The sequence below is a fragment of the Phoca vitulina genome, unplaced genomic scaffold, assembly GCF_004348235.1.
Source record: "Phoca vitulina isolate PV1807 unplaced genomic scaffold, GSC_HSeal_1.0 scaffold6, whole genome shotgun sequence".
Lineage (NCBI taxonomy): Eukaryota > Metazoa > Chordata > Mammalia > Carnivora > Phocidae > Phoca > Phoca vitulina.
The window spans coordinates 67,834,671-67,850,157 of NW_022589709.1; the positions used below are offsets into that span (position 1 = coordinate 67,834,671).

The 15,487-nt window shown below is 38.5% G+C and overlaps 1 protein-coding gene across 1 annotated transcript in view; it reads left to right on the top strand.

The window, feature by feature from the left end:
* The window catches only part of CDC20B (cell division cycle 20B), a 40,551-nt gene that overhangs the window by 13,475 nt on the left and 11,589 nt on the right, over window positions 1-15,487 (top strand). The window contains exons 3-6 of the mRNA XM_032403558.1: window positions 1,863-2,091; window positions 3,056-3,186; window positions 9,429-9,522; window positions 11,992-12,108. Of these exons, the coding sequence (XP_032259449.1) occupies window positions 1,863-2,091; window positions 3,056-3,186; window positions 9,429-9,522; window positions 11,992-12,108 (571 nt within the window). The remainder of the gene's footprint in view (window positions 1-1,862; window positions 2,092-3,055; window positions 3,187-9,428; window positions 9,523-11,991; window positions 12,109-15,487) is intronic.

The window sequence follows — 15,487 nt, forward strand, 5'->3', positions numbered from 1 at the left end:
CTGACGTGATGGCTGATCCCAGCTGTGAAGGTGGGCTAGAAGTTACCCTGGCAGAGAATTGGGGAAGAGCACCCAGGTGAGGAGACAGTATGGAGGATGTGACAGGAGATGAGCCAGAGAAACATGCACCTGCTGAGACAGTGTAAGATTGTTGGTGTGAAATTTCTTGATCATTTTTCTTAGCTGAGATGTCATTTATGAATAAATAAATAATTATATTATGTATAACATATGTATATGTACATACATAAACACAATTGGCTTGTCCATTTCTTTGCTGATGGTCATTTGTGTTATCTCTACCTTCTGGCTATTGTGAATAATACTACCATGAACATGCATGTACCCGCGTTTGAGTTTGAGTACCTGTTTTCATTTCCCTTGGGTCTATACCTAGCAGTGACATTGTTCAATCATACAGTAATTCTAGGCTTAATTTCCTGAGGAATTGCCGACTGTTTTCCACAGTAGTACCACTTTGCATCCCCATAAGCAATGTACAAAGTTTCAGAGTATGTACAAATGTACAGAGTATTGCCTTTTAAGGATGTCACATAGTCTATCTACTCAATTCTCCATTGGTAAATATTGAGTCCTTCCCATCTTTTCCCCCTATAAACATATATACTGCAGTAACACCCCCGTGTTCTCTGCTGAGTGTGGACTGTGGAGTCAGACAGATGAGATTAGGGTATGGCGTCTCCAACAGACTCACTGTGTGGTCTTAAGCGATTCACTTAACCTCTAAACCTCGGTTTCTTCATTGGTAAAGTGGGAATAAATAACAGACCTGCTTCACAGGTGTTTCTGAAGATTAAATATGAATGTGTGTAAACATTTAGCATATGGGTTCATATTGTGGTAAGCACTCAAAATATTTTGGTTTTGTTCATCTTTGCTCATATTTTTAAATTTCTTCCTTAAATTCTTAGCTGTGACGTTTCTGGGTCAGTAGAGGTTATACACATACTTGAAGGCTTTTGACACATGTTGCCAAATTGTCTTTTCCAAATACTAATTTATGCTCCACCAGCAATGTACGTCAGTGTTTGTTTCTAGAACCTTCAACCCTGGGGCTTGTCATTTAAAAAAAATCATTGCCAGCATCTTGTTACTGTTTTAAATTAGCATTTCTTTGATTATTAGTGAGGTTGAATATTTTGGGGGTATTTATATATCTCTTTTGTGAATTGTCTTTTTGGGTCCTATGCCCTATTTTTTTCTATTTGGTTTGAAAATTTGTCTAAATTTTTCTGAGTCCTTTACACAAAGATATTAATCTAACATGCCTGACATCTTACTAAAAATATAATATATTTCCAATTTGTCATTTGCATTTTAATTTCATGTAGATACATGACCTGGGTCACCATTATAGGATCTGTAAATACCAAACTCCTGGGGTTTCTCAGAGGGAATGAGATGAATGTTGAGCAACTTAGGCCTCAGTTAGCTCATCTGTGAAATGAAAAGGTTGGACTAGAAAATTGCTGTTTATTTCCAGATTTGCAATTTTGTGATTTTGTATAAACATTTTGTCTGTTCAATATATAGGGTTATTTCAACTTCATATTTTATATTGATATGTAATTGTAATAACTGTAAACATAATTACTCTCTAAGCTGCCTTTATACGTCTTGAGACCCTTGAACAGAGGCTCTAAGTACACACACATACACACACACACATACACACATATTTATATATATAAAATAACATTCTCTCAGGTCACAAAAACTAAAAATCTGATTTATAATTTGTTTTGTACTAGATGAGTTGTTTATAGTTCTCCTTTAAGGAATACCTACTTTTACATCATTGAGGCCACTATAAATTACAGCTTTTTTTTCTTGTTAAATAGACATTTGATGAAGTTAAGACTACATATTCTAGCTTCAAGAGCAACTTTGTGAAGAGGTTGTCTGCTGAGGTTCCCATCGCTAGTAGCCCAGTTACCACCAGAGGGCGGCAAAGCCAAACCAGGGATCTGGCGGCCTGCTCCTTTGGGGAAGAGCTTTCAACCACTTACCTCCGGGAAGCTTCCGGATCCATGCTGAAGATAACGCCTGAGAAAGAGACTCTGATTCTAGGTGAGGTAGTAGAAATTCCACAGGCTGTTTAAAAATTGTTAATGAAACAGATATTCCAGAGAGAATCTTTGTCTCGTAGAACTATCTAGTATTACATTCATCAAGTGCTTTCCTTTTCTTCTTCCTTTGAATAAGAAATTTCCAAGGTGGTGATGTGGGGGTGGGGGTGGGGTGGGGTGGGAAATGAAACAAAAACAAAAGACAGTATGTTGTATTTTAGATGCATTTCTGAGATTTACAGTGGTATGTGGTTCCTTTTGTAAAGATTATAATTATATAAGATTTTTCAATGGTCCCTTGGCCCCTCTGATGAACAAGTGATATGAACATATAAGATACTTAGTTTTAGAGGATGACATGACAGGGTTTTCTGTGCAGTTAAAAGTCTGGTAAAGGGCTTTCTCAATCTTGAGAAGAGGACAGATATGAATAATAATGATGAGAATAACATTGACTCTATTATTACTTTAACTTAGAAAGTATTTCACTGATGCCATCTCAAACTATCCTTACAGCATCTTTCTATAAAAGGAAGAGGGAGAGGCAAAATGATTAGGAAAGCAAGCATCCCACAATGATTTCCTGGCAGGATGATCATAGCCTGGGCAAACCAGACACCATTGCTCCATCACCTTAAACTCTGGAACTGTTTGTATCTATTCTTCAAATGTACAAATATGTTCTTTCTGTGCAGAGATAAAGCATTTCTGCTGCTGTTGCAGTGGGAGTCAGGTCTTTAATCTTGGCATTTCCTACAGAGGCCACTGAGGCAGTGCTCACTTATGACCCTGGTGTTCTGGATAAGGCCCTGTGCTGACCCTCCCTCTTTGACCCACCTCTGCCAGGATTTTGGAGAGATGAGGGCCTATGTCTTCACATTCTATTGTGAAAGACACAATGGTCAACCACCAACCAAAGTGATTATCTTATTTTGAAAAACAAAAGCTAAATGTTTTTCTTGCAGGGTCCTACCAAGAACCACTGAAGACACCCATCAAAAGGAGTTTTGAAACAAGTAACTCTGCTCTCCATCTTTGCAAGGCAGCTCATGCACTGGACAGAGGCTGGAATGAAAACGTTGCCTCAAAAGGCCAGGTAGGTAAAGAGAGAAAACTGACGATCTCATGTCCTGAGAAGCTCAGACAAATGAGTCCCAAATGTGAGGAAGACACTGGCTTAGCCGCTCTTACAAGTCAGTAAGAAAATGATGGGTTCCTGACAGAAAAAATGAGTGAGTGAAGGACATGAATAGGGGCACTTTGTAAAAGAAATATAATACCCAACAAATATACAAGTTCAGTTAGTATCAATCAAAAAAGTGAACATGAAACAGAAAAAAGGTAAAGATCCAGATGCTATGATACTATAGAGAAAACCCTAAAGACTCCATCAAAAGACTACCAGAACTGATAATAAATGAATTAAGTAAAGTGGCAGGATACAAAATAAGTATACAGAAATCTGTTGCATTTCTATATACTACTGATGAAGCATCAGAAAGAGAAATTAAATAATCCCATTTACAATTGCACCAAAAACAGTAAGATACCTAGGAATAAACTTAACCAAGGAAGTAAAAGGCCTGTACTTTGAAAACTATAAAACACTGATGCAAGAAATTAAAGATGACACAAACAAATAAAAAGATATTCCATGCTCATGGATTGGAAGAACGAATCTTGTCAAAATGTCAATATTACCCAAAGCAATTTCCAGATTTAATGCAACCCCTATCAAAAGATCAATAGCATTTTTCAGAGAACTAGAACAATCTTAAAATGTGTCTGGAACTACAAAGGAGGCAAGAATATGCAATGGGAAAAACGAAGCCTTTTCAACAAATGGTGTTGGGAAAACTGGACAGCTACATGCAAAAGAATGAAACTGGACCACTTTCTTACACCATACACAAAATAACCACAAAATGGGTTAAAGACCCATTAAATGTGATTTCTGAAACCATAAAATTCCTAGAAGAAAACATAGGCAGTAATCTCTTTGACATCAGCTGTAGAAACATTTTTTTAACATATGTCTCCTCTGAGAGAGAAGAACCATATGGTCCTCTCATTTGATGCAGAAAAAGCATTTGACAAAATACAGCATTCTTTTCTGATTAAAACCCTTCAGAGCATAGGGATAGAGAGAACATTCCTCAATTTCATAAAATCCACCTATGGAAAACCCACAGTGAATATCATTCTCAATGGGGAAAAGCTGAGAGCTTTTCCCTTAAGATCAGGAACACATCAAGGATGCCCATTCTTGCCACTATTGTTCAACATAGTACTAGAAGTCCTGGCAACAGCAATCAGACAACAAAAAGAAATAAAATGTATTCAAATTGGCAAAGAAGAAGTCAAACTCTCTCTCTTTGCAGATGACATGATACTTTATGTGGAAAACCCGAAAGCCTCCACTCCCAAATTACTAGAATTCATACAGCAATTCAGTAATGTGGCAGGATACAAAATCAATGCACAGAAATCAGTTGCTTTCTTATACACTAACAATGTAATCGTAGAAAGAGAAATTAGAGAATCGATTCCATTTATAATAGCACCAAAAACCATAAGATAGCTTGGAATAAACCTAACCAAAGAGGTAAAGATATATACTCTAGAAACTACAGAACACTCATGAAAGAAATTGAAGAAGACACAAAAAGATGGAAAAACATTCCATGCTCATGGATCGGAAGAATAAACATTGTTAAAATGTCTGTGCTGCCCAGAGCAATCTACACCTTCAATGTCATCCTGATCAAAATTCCAATGGCATTTTTCAAAGTGCTGGAACAAACAATCCTAAAATTTGTATGGGATCAGAAAAGACCCCGAATCGCCAAGGAAATGTTGAAAAAGAAAAACATAGCTGGGGACATCACGTTGCCTGATTTCAAGCTATATTACAAAGCTGTGATCACCAAGACAGCCTGGTACTGGCACAAAAACAGACATACAGACCAATGGAACAGAATAGAGAGCCCAGATATGGACCCTCAACTCTATGGTCAAATAATCTTCGACAAAGCAGGAAAAAATATGCAATGGAAAAAAGACAGTGTTTTCAATAAATGATGCTGGGAAAATTGGACAGCTATATACAGAAGAATGAAACTCGACCATTCTCTTACACCATACACAAAGTTAAACTCAAAATGGATGAAAGACCTCAATGTGAGATAGGAATCCATCAAAATCCTACAGGAGAACATAGGCAGTAACTTCTTCGACATCGGCCACAGCAGCTTCTTTCAAGACACTTCCCCAAAGGCAAGGGAAACACAAAGGAAAATGAACTTTTGGGACTTCATCAAGATAAAAAGCTTCTTCACAGCAGAGGAAGTAGTCAACAAAACAAAGAAGCAACCCACAGAATGGGAGAAGATATTTGCAAATGACACTACAGATAAAGGGCTGGTATCCAAGATCAATAAAGAACTTCTCAAACTCAACACCCAAAAAACAAATAATCAAGTCAATAAATGGGCAGAAGACATGAACAGACACTTCTCAAAAGAAGACATACAAATGGTTAACAGACACATGAAAAAATGTCCATCATCATTAGCCATCAGGGAAATTCAAATCAAAACCACACTGAGATACCACCTTACACCAGTTAGAATGGCAAAAATTGACAAGGTAAGAAACAACAAATGTTGGAGAGGTTGTGGAGAAAGGGGAACCCTCTTACACTGTTGGTGGGAATGCAAGTTGGTACAGCCACTTTGGAAAACAGTGTGGAGGTGCCTCAGAAAATTAAAAATAGAGCTACCCTATGACCAGCAATTGCACTACTGGGTATTTACCCCAAAGACACAGATGTAGTGAAAAGAAGGGCCATATGCACCCCAATGTTCATAGCAGCAATGTCCACAATAGCCAAACTGTGGAAAGAGCCGAGAAGCCCTTTAACAGACGAATGGATAAAGAAGATGTGGTCCATATATACAATGGAATATTACTCAGCCATCAGAAAGGATGAATACCCACCATTTGCATCGACATGGATGGAACTGGAGGGGATTATGCTAAGTGAAATAAGTCAAGCAGAGAAAGTCAATTATCATAGGATTTCACTTATTTGTGGAACATAAGGAATAGCATGGAGGACATTAAGAGAAGGAAGGGAAAAATGAAGGGGGGAAAATCGGAGGGGGAGACGAACCATGAGAGACTATGGACTCTGAGAAACAAACTGAGGGTTTTAGAGGGGAGAGGGGTGGGAGGGTGGGTTAGCCCGGTGATGGGTATCAAGGAGGGCATGTACTGCCTGGAGCACTGGGTGTTATACGCAAACAATGAATCATGGATCACTACATCAAAAACTAATGATATGGTGACTAACATAACATAATAAAATAAAATAAAATAAAATAAAATAAAATAAAATAAAGCATTCTTATTCCAAACATAAAAAAAAGATATGTCTCCTCTGGCAAGGGAAACAAAAGCAAAATCAAATTACTGGGATTACACCAAAATAAAAGCTTTTGCATAGTGAAGGAAACCATCAACAAAATAAAAAGAAAATTCCAGAAAATACACAATGTAGAGCATTGTGTAATGTACAGAATTGTTGAATCATTACATTGTACATCCGAAACTCTTATAAAACTGTATGTTAACTATATTTGAATTAAAAAATAAAGATTTTTAAAAAAAGGTAAGGATTAAAAATATAATGAAATTACACATATTATGGTATGCTTCCCCTCCGCCAAAAAACTTCTTGTATAATCATTTCCAACTATTTAGTGACTTGGTCTGCCCTCTGGGGTCTCTCAAGATAAGTTAAATTCTTCCTCTATAAGATGGTCTTTTTAAAAAAAAAAAATTATTTATTTATTTTAGAGAGACAGAGAAAGTGCGAGCAGGGTGAGGGGCAGAGGGAGAGGAAGAGACAGAATCCCAAGCAGGCTCCCTGCTAAGCGCAGAGCCCTGTGGAGCTCGAGGCAGGGCTCTAGGTGGGGCTCCATCCCAGGACCCTGAGATCATGATCTGAGCCGAAATCAGGAGTCAGACAGACGCTCAACCTACTGAGCCACCCAGGCACCCCTATAAGATGGTCTTTTAAACATTTCCCTTAAGTTTTTGTTATTGTTTTTTTTTTGTTTCTTGACTAAGTTAATTTAGTTCCTTTAAGTATCTTATTTATTATGGTTTTAAGATCTTAGAGGAGTCTGATCTAAATCCTTGGGTATATTAAATATCACTAGCATGTTTTATGGGTTTATCAAATCCAATGAAGACCTTTTGAAGGAATCAAGGTTTCATTTAGAAAGCTTTAAACTAGGAAAGTCATAAATTCTCAGCTTGGGCAAAGTTACCCATTTAGTATGTGCTTCCAGTGTTCTATATATCTTGCTAGAGGAACAATATTGTGAATATAAAATTTAATTATTTGAGATCATATGCAAATTGATCTCAAATAATTGAGATCTAAGGGCAGGTCTTTTGCCAAGTGCTTTACTGTTGGTTACGGGTTTGGAGGTGCAGATGGCCAGGGAGTTCTAGGTCATTAGGGGCATGTTGACCTTACGCCCAGGCCAGGTGATTAACAGCACTGCCTTTCCACACTCTACGTCTTACAGACTGGAGTTTTTACTGCCTTGACCTCACGACTTCTTAGAGTCCCAGCGTCACTGAAGAACCTGGGAAGGGGATAATGGACACTATCTCACTACTTTATATCAAGCATTTGTTGTCATGACCAGTTAGAAGTCAAACAGCATCAGGAGTGGTACAGATACGCTGTGAGGTCTTTCACAATGACAGGAAATGTGGGTCTTCAAGTGGTCCTCAGAGGTCCCGCAGAGGGTGTTTCTATGACGAGGGCCTGCATAGCTGTGAAGATGTTCAAAATTATTATATATAGTCAGCTCTATGCCAAGTGGTTCATTAAAGTAATAGGTAGATCTTACTGAGGGAAGAGCACCCTTGGGTATGTGGAACAGAAGCGCCCTGTGCTGGGCAATGCCCTGGTCAGCTTTGTACCAACTATGGGATTCTGAAGAAGTGACTCTCTGAAGAGTTACATTGATTTTAGGAATGTTATTTTATATCAGTAGCTCTCAACTGGGTGTGATTTTGCTCCCCAGGGGACATTTAACAATGTCCGAACACATTTTTGATTATCACAAGCTAGGGGGAAGGCATCTAGTAGATAGAGTTTGAGATGCTTCTAAACTTCCTGTAATGCACAGAACAACACCCACAACAATGAATTATCTGCTGCCAAATGCCAGTAGTGCTAAAAATGAGAAACCCTGCTTTATACTTCATTGTTATAAGTTGAATACCTAAAAATCCGTGATTCACTGACTGGCAATGATGTAATATCCGGGAAGAAAACCAAAATCTCGAAATGATGCCAGTGAGAGAGACCTTTGTATGAATTATGGTGATCCAATGATTGTTTTACATGTACAATTACATATATTATCATGGAGAAAAAAAGGAATTGTCTCTGCTTTAACTATTCACTAGAATGTTTTTATACCAGTAAGTACTTTTCTTTACACTTACTACTAATTTTCTTATCTGTTTTTGATTGATGTTGGGTCTAACAATGTCAGAAATGCTTTTTATGTACTAGACCAAAGAGATAGCAATCAGATTTTTGTGTTCATGGAAACTGAGGCAAGTTACTTAAGATCTCTGTGATTTGATGTTCCCATTTAAAAAAATTTTTAAATTATTTATTTTTTTACTTTTTAAAAAATTTTTTGATGTTCCCACTTCTGGTAGGTAAAGGGAAATGGAAAAGGACCCTTAAGATGATGAGTTCAAACCTGATGTACTATAGATGAAGAAAATTAAGTTCCAGAGAAAATCTCAGTACAGACTGAAAGAACACCTTTAGGTTGAATGCTGAGAGGCTCCTCTTGAAAGAAATCTTCCTTAAAAAAGTAGCCTTACTAATGTTCAACTTTGTTATCTTGGGGATGTCTTTCAATTTCACAATGTACTAGAACTATCATGACATTTCAGTTCTTGCAGGCTTTGATGATATCGCTGGCCTTTAGTTGGTTTGTGGGCTAAAAGGATTTTTAGGCTAGAAGAATAAAAGAAGATTTTATTCTAGCTGAGGAATACCTGCCCTATGGAGTTGTTGGGGACATTAGAAATAATACAAGTAAAATGCTCAACTCATAATACAAGTTCACTACACAGTGGTTAGGTAGTAAATAATAACAGTTGTAGCATTGGGTTTGATAATGTGGAAACTTTGACCTTCCTAGTGAATTATCAGTTTTAACACTATATCATGCATAACATCTGAGATGTACATGTACGTTTCTAAAGAAGTATTTATTTGCTTGTTTTCAGAAATGCCTAAACCAGCTATTTTCGACCCAGAAGGTGGCTCAGTGGGTTAGTGGGCAAATGCAGCTCTGTGAGCAATCCCAGTGTGCCTGGAAAGGTATGGGCCAAAGATTTTCTGTTTGTCCTTCTTTCCTATCCTTCTCTCTCCCTGCTTCCTTCATTTCTTCCTTACCTTAGAATATATTAGAATGTATTATTTTTATATTTATTAGACTAATCAACATAATTATAAAATTTTGATAATTTTCCTACTTCTCTGCCTTACCTGTCCCATCCCCAAGTCTTGTTTCCTAGAGGCAACCACCTCTTCCAGCTCTTCCCCTACTATTTACATCTCTTTTCTTTTTTTAAATACATCTATTTTCTAAGTAATATATGTAAACTGCTCTGTCTTGAGATTTTAGACTTTATCATATCTTTCTAGCATAGTAGGTAGGAACTGAGTTCTCCTGCTTCATTCACCTCTTTCAATCTACTTAGATCACACTTCTTTTTTTTTTTAAAGATTTTATTTATTTATTTATTTAAAGATTTTATTTATTTATTTGAGAGAGAGAGAATGAGAGACAGAGAGCAGGAGAGGGAGGAGGGTCAGAAGGAGAAGCAGACTCCCTGCTGAGCAGGGAGCCTGATGCGGGACTCGATCCCGGGACTCTAGGATCATGACCTGAGCCGAAGGCAGTCGCTTAACCAACTGAGCCACCCAGGTGCCCCAAAGATTTTATTTATTTATTTGACAGAGAGAGACAGTGAGAGAGAACACAAGCAGGGGGAGTGGGAGGGGGAGAAACAGGCTTCCCACGGGGCAAAACTGAAAGGTTACTAGCAGGGAGCCTGATGCGGGGCTCGATCCCAAGACCCTGGGATCATGACCTGAGCCGAAGGCAGATGCTTAACGACTGAGCCACCCAGGTGCCCCTTAGATCACACTTCTGAAAAGTAACCCCTCACTTGGGTGAAAATCTGTGTATAACTTTGACTCCCCCAAAACTTAACTGCTCATAGCCTACTGTTGACTGGAGGTCTTAACAATAATATAAACAGCTGATTAACACATATTTTGTATGTCATATGTATTACATACTATATTCTCACAATAAAGTAAGCTAGAAAAAAAGGAAATGTTATTAGGAAAATTATAAGGAGGAGAAAATACATTTACAGTACTGTGTAGTATTTATAAAAAAAATCCACATGTAAGTGGACCCATGCAGTTCAAACCCATGTTATTCATAGGCCATCTGTATTAGCTTCAGGCGTAAAACAATGATTTGATATTTGTATATATTGCAAAATGATCACCACAGTAAGTCCAGTTAACATTCATCACCATTCATAGTTACAGAATTTTTTTTCTTGTTCTTAAGACCTATTCTCTTGGTAATTTTCAAATATGCAATCCAGTATTATTAACTATAATTGCCATGCTGTACATTACATCCCCATGACTTTTGTAACTTCCCAGGGCACCTGGGTCGCTCAGTCGGTTGAGTGTTGAGTTCCATTTTGTAACTGGAAGCTTGTACTTGTTTTTTTAAAAAACCTTTATTGGAGGTGCTTGAGTGTTTCTAGTAACCTTTCCGTTTTGCCCACAACTGCAGGTCTTCGTGGCTGACACCAAGGCAGTGAGTAACGATCTACTTCTTGGTATAGCATCGTGAAGCTCTTAGGCCTTTTATCAGAAGGCATGTGGTCATAGAGACCAAATATTACCTGGGTGGGCGCAGTGCCTATTAATTTATGTCATTCTCGGTTTGATCACTAGCCAAGTGGTTGGACGGATGAAACGATGGTGGCCTGTGGTTTAGACTTAGGTGGGTCTTTTGATGAGAATTAAAACTGAACCCAAGGTAGGGCCCTGACCTCAGACAGTCATGGGTAAAACTAGCCAGAAGTAACTCTGTGTACTCTGGTACAGAAACAGTGAGACAAAGAGCCAAAATAAATGAATCCACAGATATTTACTGACAAAGACTCAGAGTAGAGCTTACATCTATCAGGTAATTGTTGATGTGCTAGACAAATGGATATGCAAAAATTACTGTGATTTTAAAATCTCAAGTGACAGAATAAATATTCAAAGTATGATATAGTGTTTCTGTGTGCTTCCCACAAGATATTATATTTAGGTCTGGCACTTGTGCTTTTTAGTAAAAATTGTCATGAAATATAGATATATTTTTAAAGATTTTATTTATTTATTTGACAGAGAGAGAGACAGTGAGAGAGGGAACACAAGCAGGGGGAGGAGCAGAGGGAGAAGCAGGCTTCCCGCTGAGCAGAGAGTCTGATGCAGGATTCAATCCCAGGACCCTGGGATCACGACCTGAGCCGAAGGCAGATGCTTAACGACTGAGCCACCAGGCACCCCATGCCATGAAGTATTTTTTTTTAATTTTTGTTTAAATTAATACTGAAGTCTTTTTTTCCTTCCCTTCTCCTGCAACTTGTAATTCAGTTCTAACATGACAATTACTTTCTTTTTCACTTTGTTATGTCTTAATACCTGCATAAATATTATGCTTCCGGGATCATAAAGATATGTGGAGCTGTTTGTTCTTTATAGGCTGCAGAGATGGAGTCAGAGATGAATCCTTCCATCTTAAAAGATTCAGTGATATAGACTATTCCATACTCCAGCCGGAAGTGAAGATTCATCTTACTGGTCTTCGAAATGACTATTGTAAGTTATTGTTTAGATCATGAATTGAAAAGTTGGAGTGACAAAATGTATCCTGTGCTGTGGCATAAACTTGAAATTTGCTTCTGGAAAAACCCAATGGCCCTTGTGCCTCATGTCCCAAAGCTGTACTATTCAAATATGGTTAATGCAGTTTGGCTTTTCCCTGTGCAAATTTCATGTTTGGAATGGGTCTTGTCGGTGTTGGTGGGGTATGAGAAATATACATTGTTTTGTTTTGTTTTTACTGTATTAGAATGAACTCTGAGAATGGGGGCCTATTCTTAGGCATATATTTTAAACATGGATAAATCTAATCAGTCAAACAGCCACATTGGGTCTTCTTGTTATGTGCCTAGTTTATAATCTAGTTGGGAAGACAGGACTTTTTATTTTTTTTTAAGATTTTATTTATTTATTTGAGAGAGAGTGAGCGAGCGTGAGAGAGAACATGAGCAGGGGGAGGAGCAGAGGGAGAGGGAGTAACAGACTCCTGCCGAGCAGGTAGCCCGATGCGGGGCTCAATCCCAGGACTCCAGGATCATGACCCGAGCCGAAGGCAGACACTCAACCGACTGAGCCACCCAGGTGCCCTAGGAAGACAGGACTAACTCACATGGAACTTCTACCAACATGCTAGTGTAGAATATAAATAATGAGTTGTTGGGTAAAAGGAGCTATAATAAGTAGTTCAGTGATCTTTGGATCTTTGTCTAAAAAGAGTTTGTGGAGATATTCAGACTTGAGCTGGGTCTTGAAAAATGAGTAGGATATGGAGGGGTGGGGGAGAGAAGATAGAGCATTTTCAGCAATGTTAACAATGTGAGCAAAGGCAGGATGTTGGTAATTAATGATAATGGCAATGAAGAGAATACACTGGGGACTGGTGAATAGGTAGGTAGATGCAAATTTTGTAATTACACATGTCGCCACCACCCCCCAACTTTTTTTAGGTTACTACAGTTGTCATATTTTACATCTACAAACATTGAAAATCTACCATTGTTATACATTTTACTCTAAAAACTATACATATATGTATTTCAAATAAAAGAGGGGAAAATGATCTTCATATTTACCCAAATATATACCAATTCCACTCTTCTCTTTCATTCCTGATGATCCAAATTTCCCTTTCATCTAATTTCTCTTTAGCCTGAAAAGCTTCTTTTAGCATCTTTCAGATCAGGTTAGTTGGCAAAGACTTCTCTTACACTTCTTACATTCCATTTTATGATATTTTTGCTGCATATAGAATTCTGGGTTGCTAGATTTTTTTCTTTCAGCATTTTAAAGATATTATAGTGACTTCTGGCCTCCATAGTTTCTGGTGAGAGCTCTAAGGTAATTTGAAGACTTACTCTCTTGCTTCCAAGACCTGAATCTAATTACACATGTGAGATCTTTGGATATTATTCCAAAGGTCCCTGAGGTTTTGCTCATTTATTTTTCAATTCAAGGGGCAAAAGGAGAGGGAGAAGCAGGCTCTCTGCAGAGCAGGGAGCCTGATGCGGGGCTTGATCGCGGGACCCTGGGATCATGACCTGAGCTGAAGGCAGATGTTTTACCAACTGAGCCACCCAGGCGCCCCTGTCTTAGTTACATTTATACCTTAAGTTTTTTCTTGCCTTTTGTGGCTGGTGTTTTATTTTTATTTTTTAAATATTTTATTTATTTATTTGTCAGAGAACGAGAGAGAGAGAGCACAAGCAGGGGGAGCGGCAGGCAGAGGGAGAAGCAGGCTCCCTGAGGAGCAAGGAGCCCGATGCGGGACTTGATCCCAGGATCCTGGGATCATGACCTGAGCCGAGTAGACATTTAACCGACTGAGGCACCCAGGTGTCTGTGGGTGGTGTTTTGAGTCTCAGATCAGTTCCTTCTGCTTTGACTATGCTGGTTTGGGTCTATCCTTCATATATACGGATCAGAGTCTAGTCTGAGTCCTAAATGGACTTCAAATCTCGGTTCAGTTCTCAAAGCCTTTGCTAAGCTGATTTGAGTTTTCCCTGTACTAACATGATTTCAGGGTAGGGCTGAGATGTGTGTGGGTTCATACATTCACAACAAGAGAATGCCTTTCTGTAGCTCTCTTCCCTCCAGGACTTTCTCTACACACTTTGGCCACCTCAGCCTCCTTTCCCTGGCTCCTCTCACCAGAAAGATGATGAGCTTTCTATCAGAGTTTTAGCAGGGCTGCTGTTGCGTGACTGGGGCCCACCCTCTGGCCAAACCATGTGATTAAAAAAAAGTGAGAAACTCACCCCTGGGCAGGTTGCTTCTTCTAGTTTTGACTCCTTTACTTAGTTTAACTGCTTTTGCTTATTTTCGAGTTCTGAGGGGGTTTGTTTTTTATTTGTTCGGAGTTTAGAGTTGTCATTGGTGGGAGAGGTGGGTTATCGGTGGCTTAGAAAACTGTAGTGGAGTTGGTGTGCTTCATAGTTTTGTACTGATATGTATCAATGAGGATAAGAGTTTTTGTCTTATAAGAAATAAGATAGGGTTATATGTCAACTATATCTCAATTAAAAAAAAGAAATAAGATAGGATACATTTTAGTATGTGGTCATACAAATATGGATTCTTTTGGCAGTCAAAGAGTTCTAATAGTAGAAGCTGGAGAACACTGCTAGGAACCTCCAAGTATCACTTATAAGCCAGTGACCACTTCTTCTAGATATACTGTAGTTGGGTGGTATTTTTGGTTTGAAATGATGGTGGCATCTTTCATATGGATATTGAGGGTTCAAGGATGTCTCTGTAAGGGTTATATGCTTTTCCCCTATGTTTACTGCAGTATTATTTACAATAACCAAATTATGGAAGCAGCTCAAGTGTCCACTGAGAGATAAATGGATAAAAAAGATGCGGTATGGGGGCGCCTGGGAGGCTCAGTTCTTAGGTGTCTGACTTCAGCTCAGGTCATGATCTCGGGGTCCTGGGATTGAGCCCCACACCAGGCTCCACACTCGGTGGGGAGTCTGTTTGTCCCTCTCCCTCTAACCCTCCCCATGCTTGTGTTCTCTCTCTCTCAAATAAAAAAATCTTAAAAACAGATGTGATATATATACATATGATATGCCTGTATATATATGTTTGAAGTTTATTCAGCCATAAAAAGAATATTATTCAGCCATAAAAAAGAATGAAGTCTTGTCATTTACAACAACAAGGATGGACCTAAGTGAAATACATCAGTCACAGAAAGACAAACACCATATGATGAAGAGACAAACCAAAAAACAGACTCTTAACTATGGAGAACAAACTGATCCTTGCCTGACGGGAGGTGGGTGGGTAGGATGGGTGAAACAGGTGATTAAGAGTACACTTATCATTATTAGCACTGAGTAATGTGTAAAATTATTGAATCACTATATTCCAT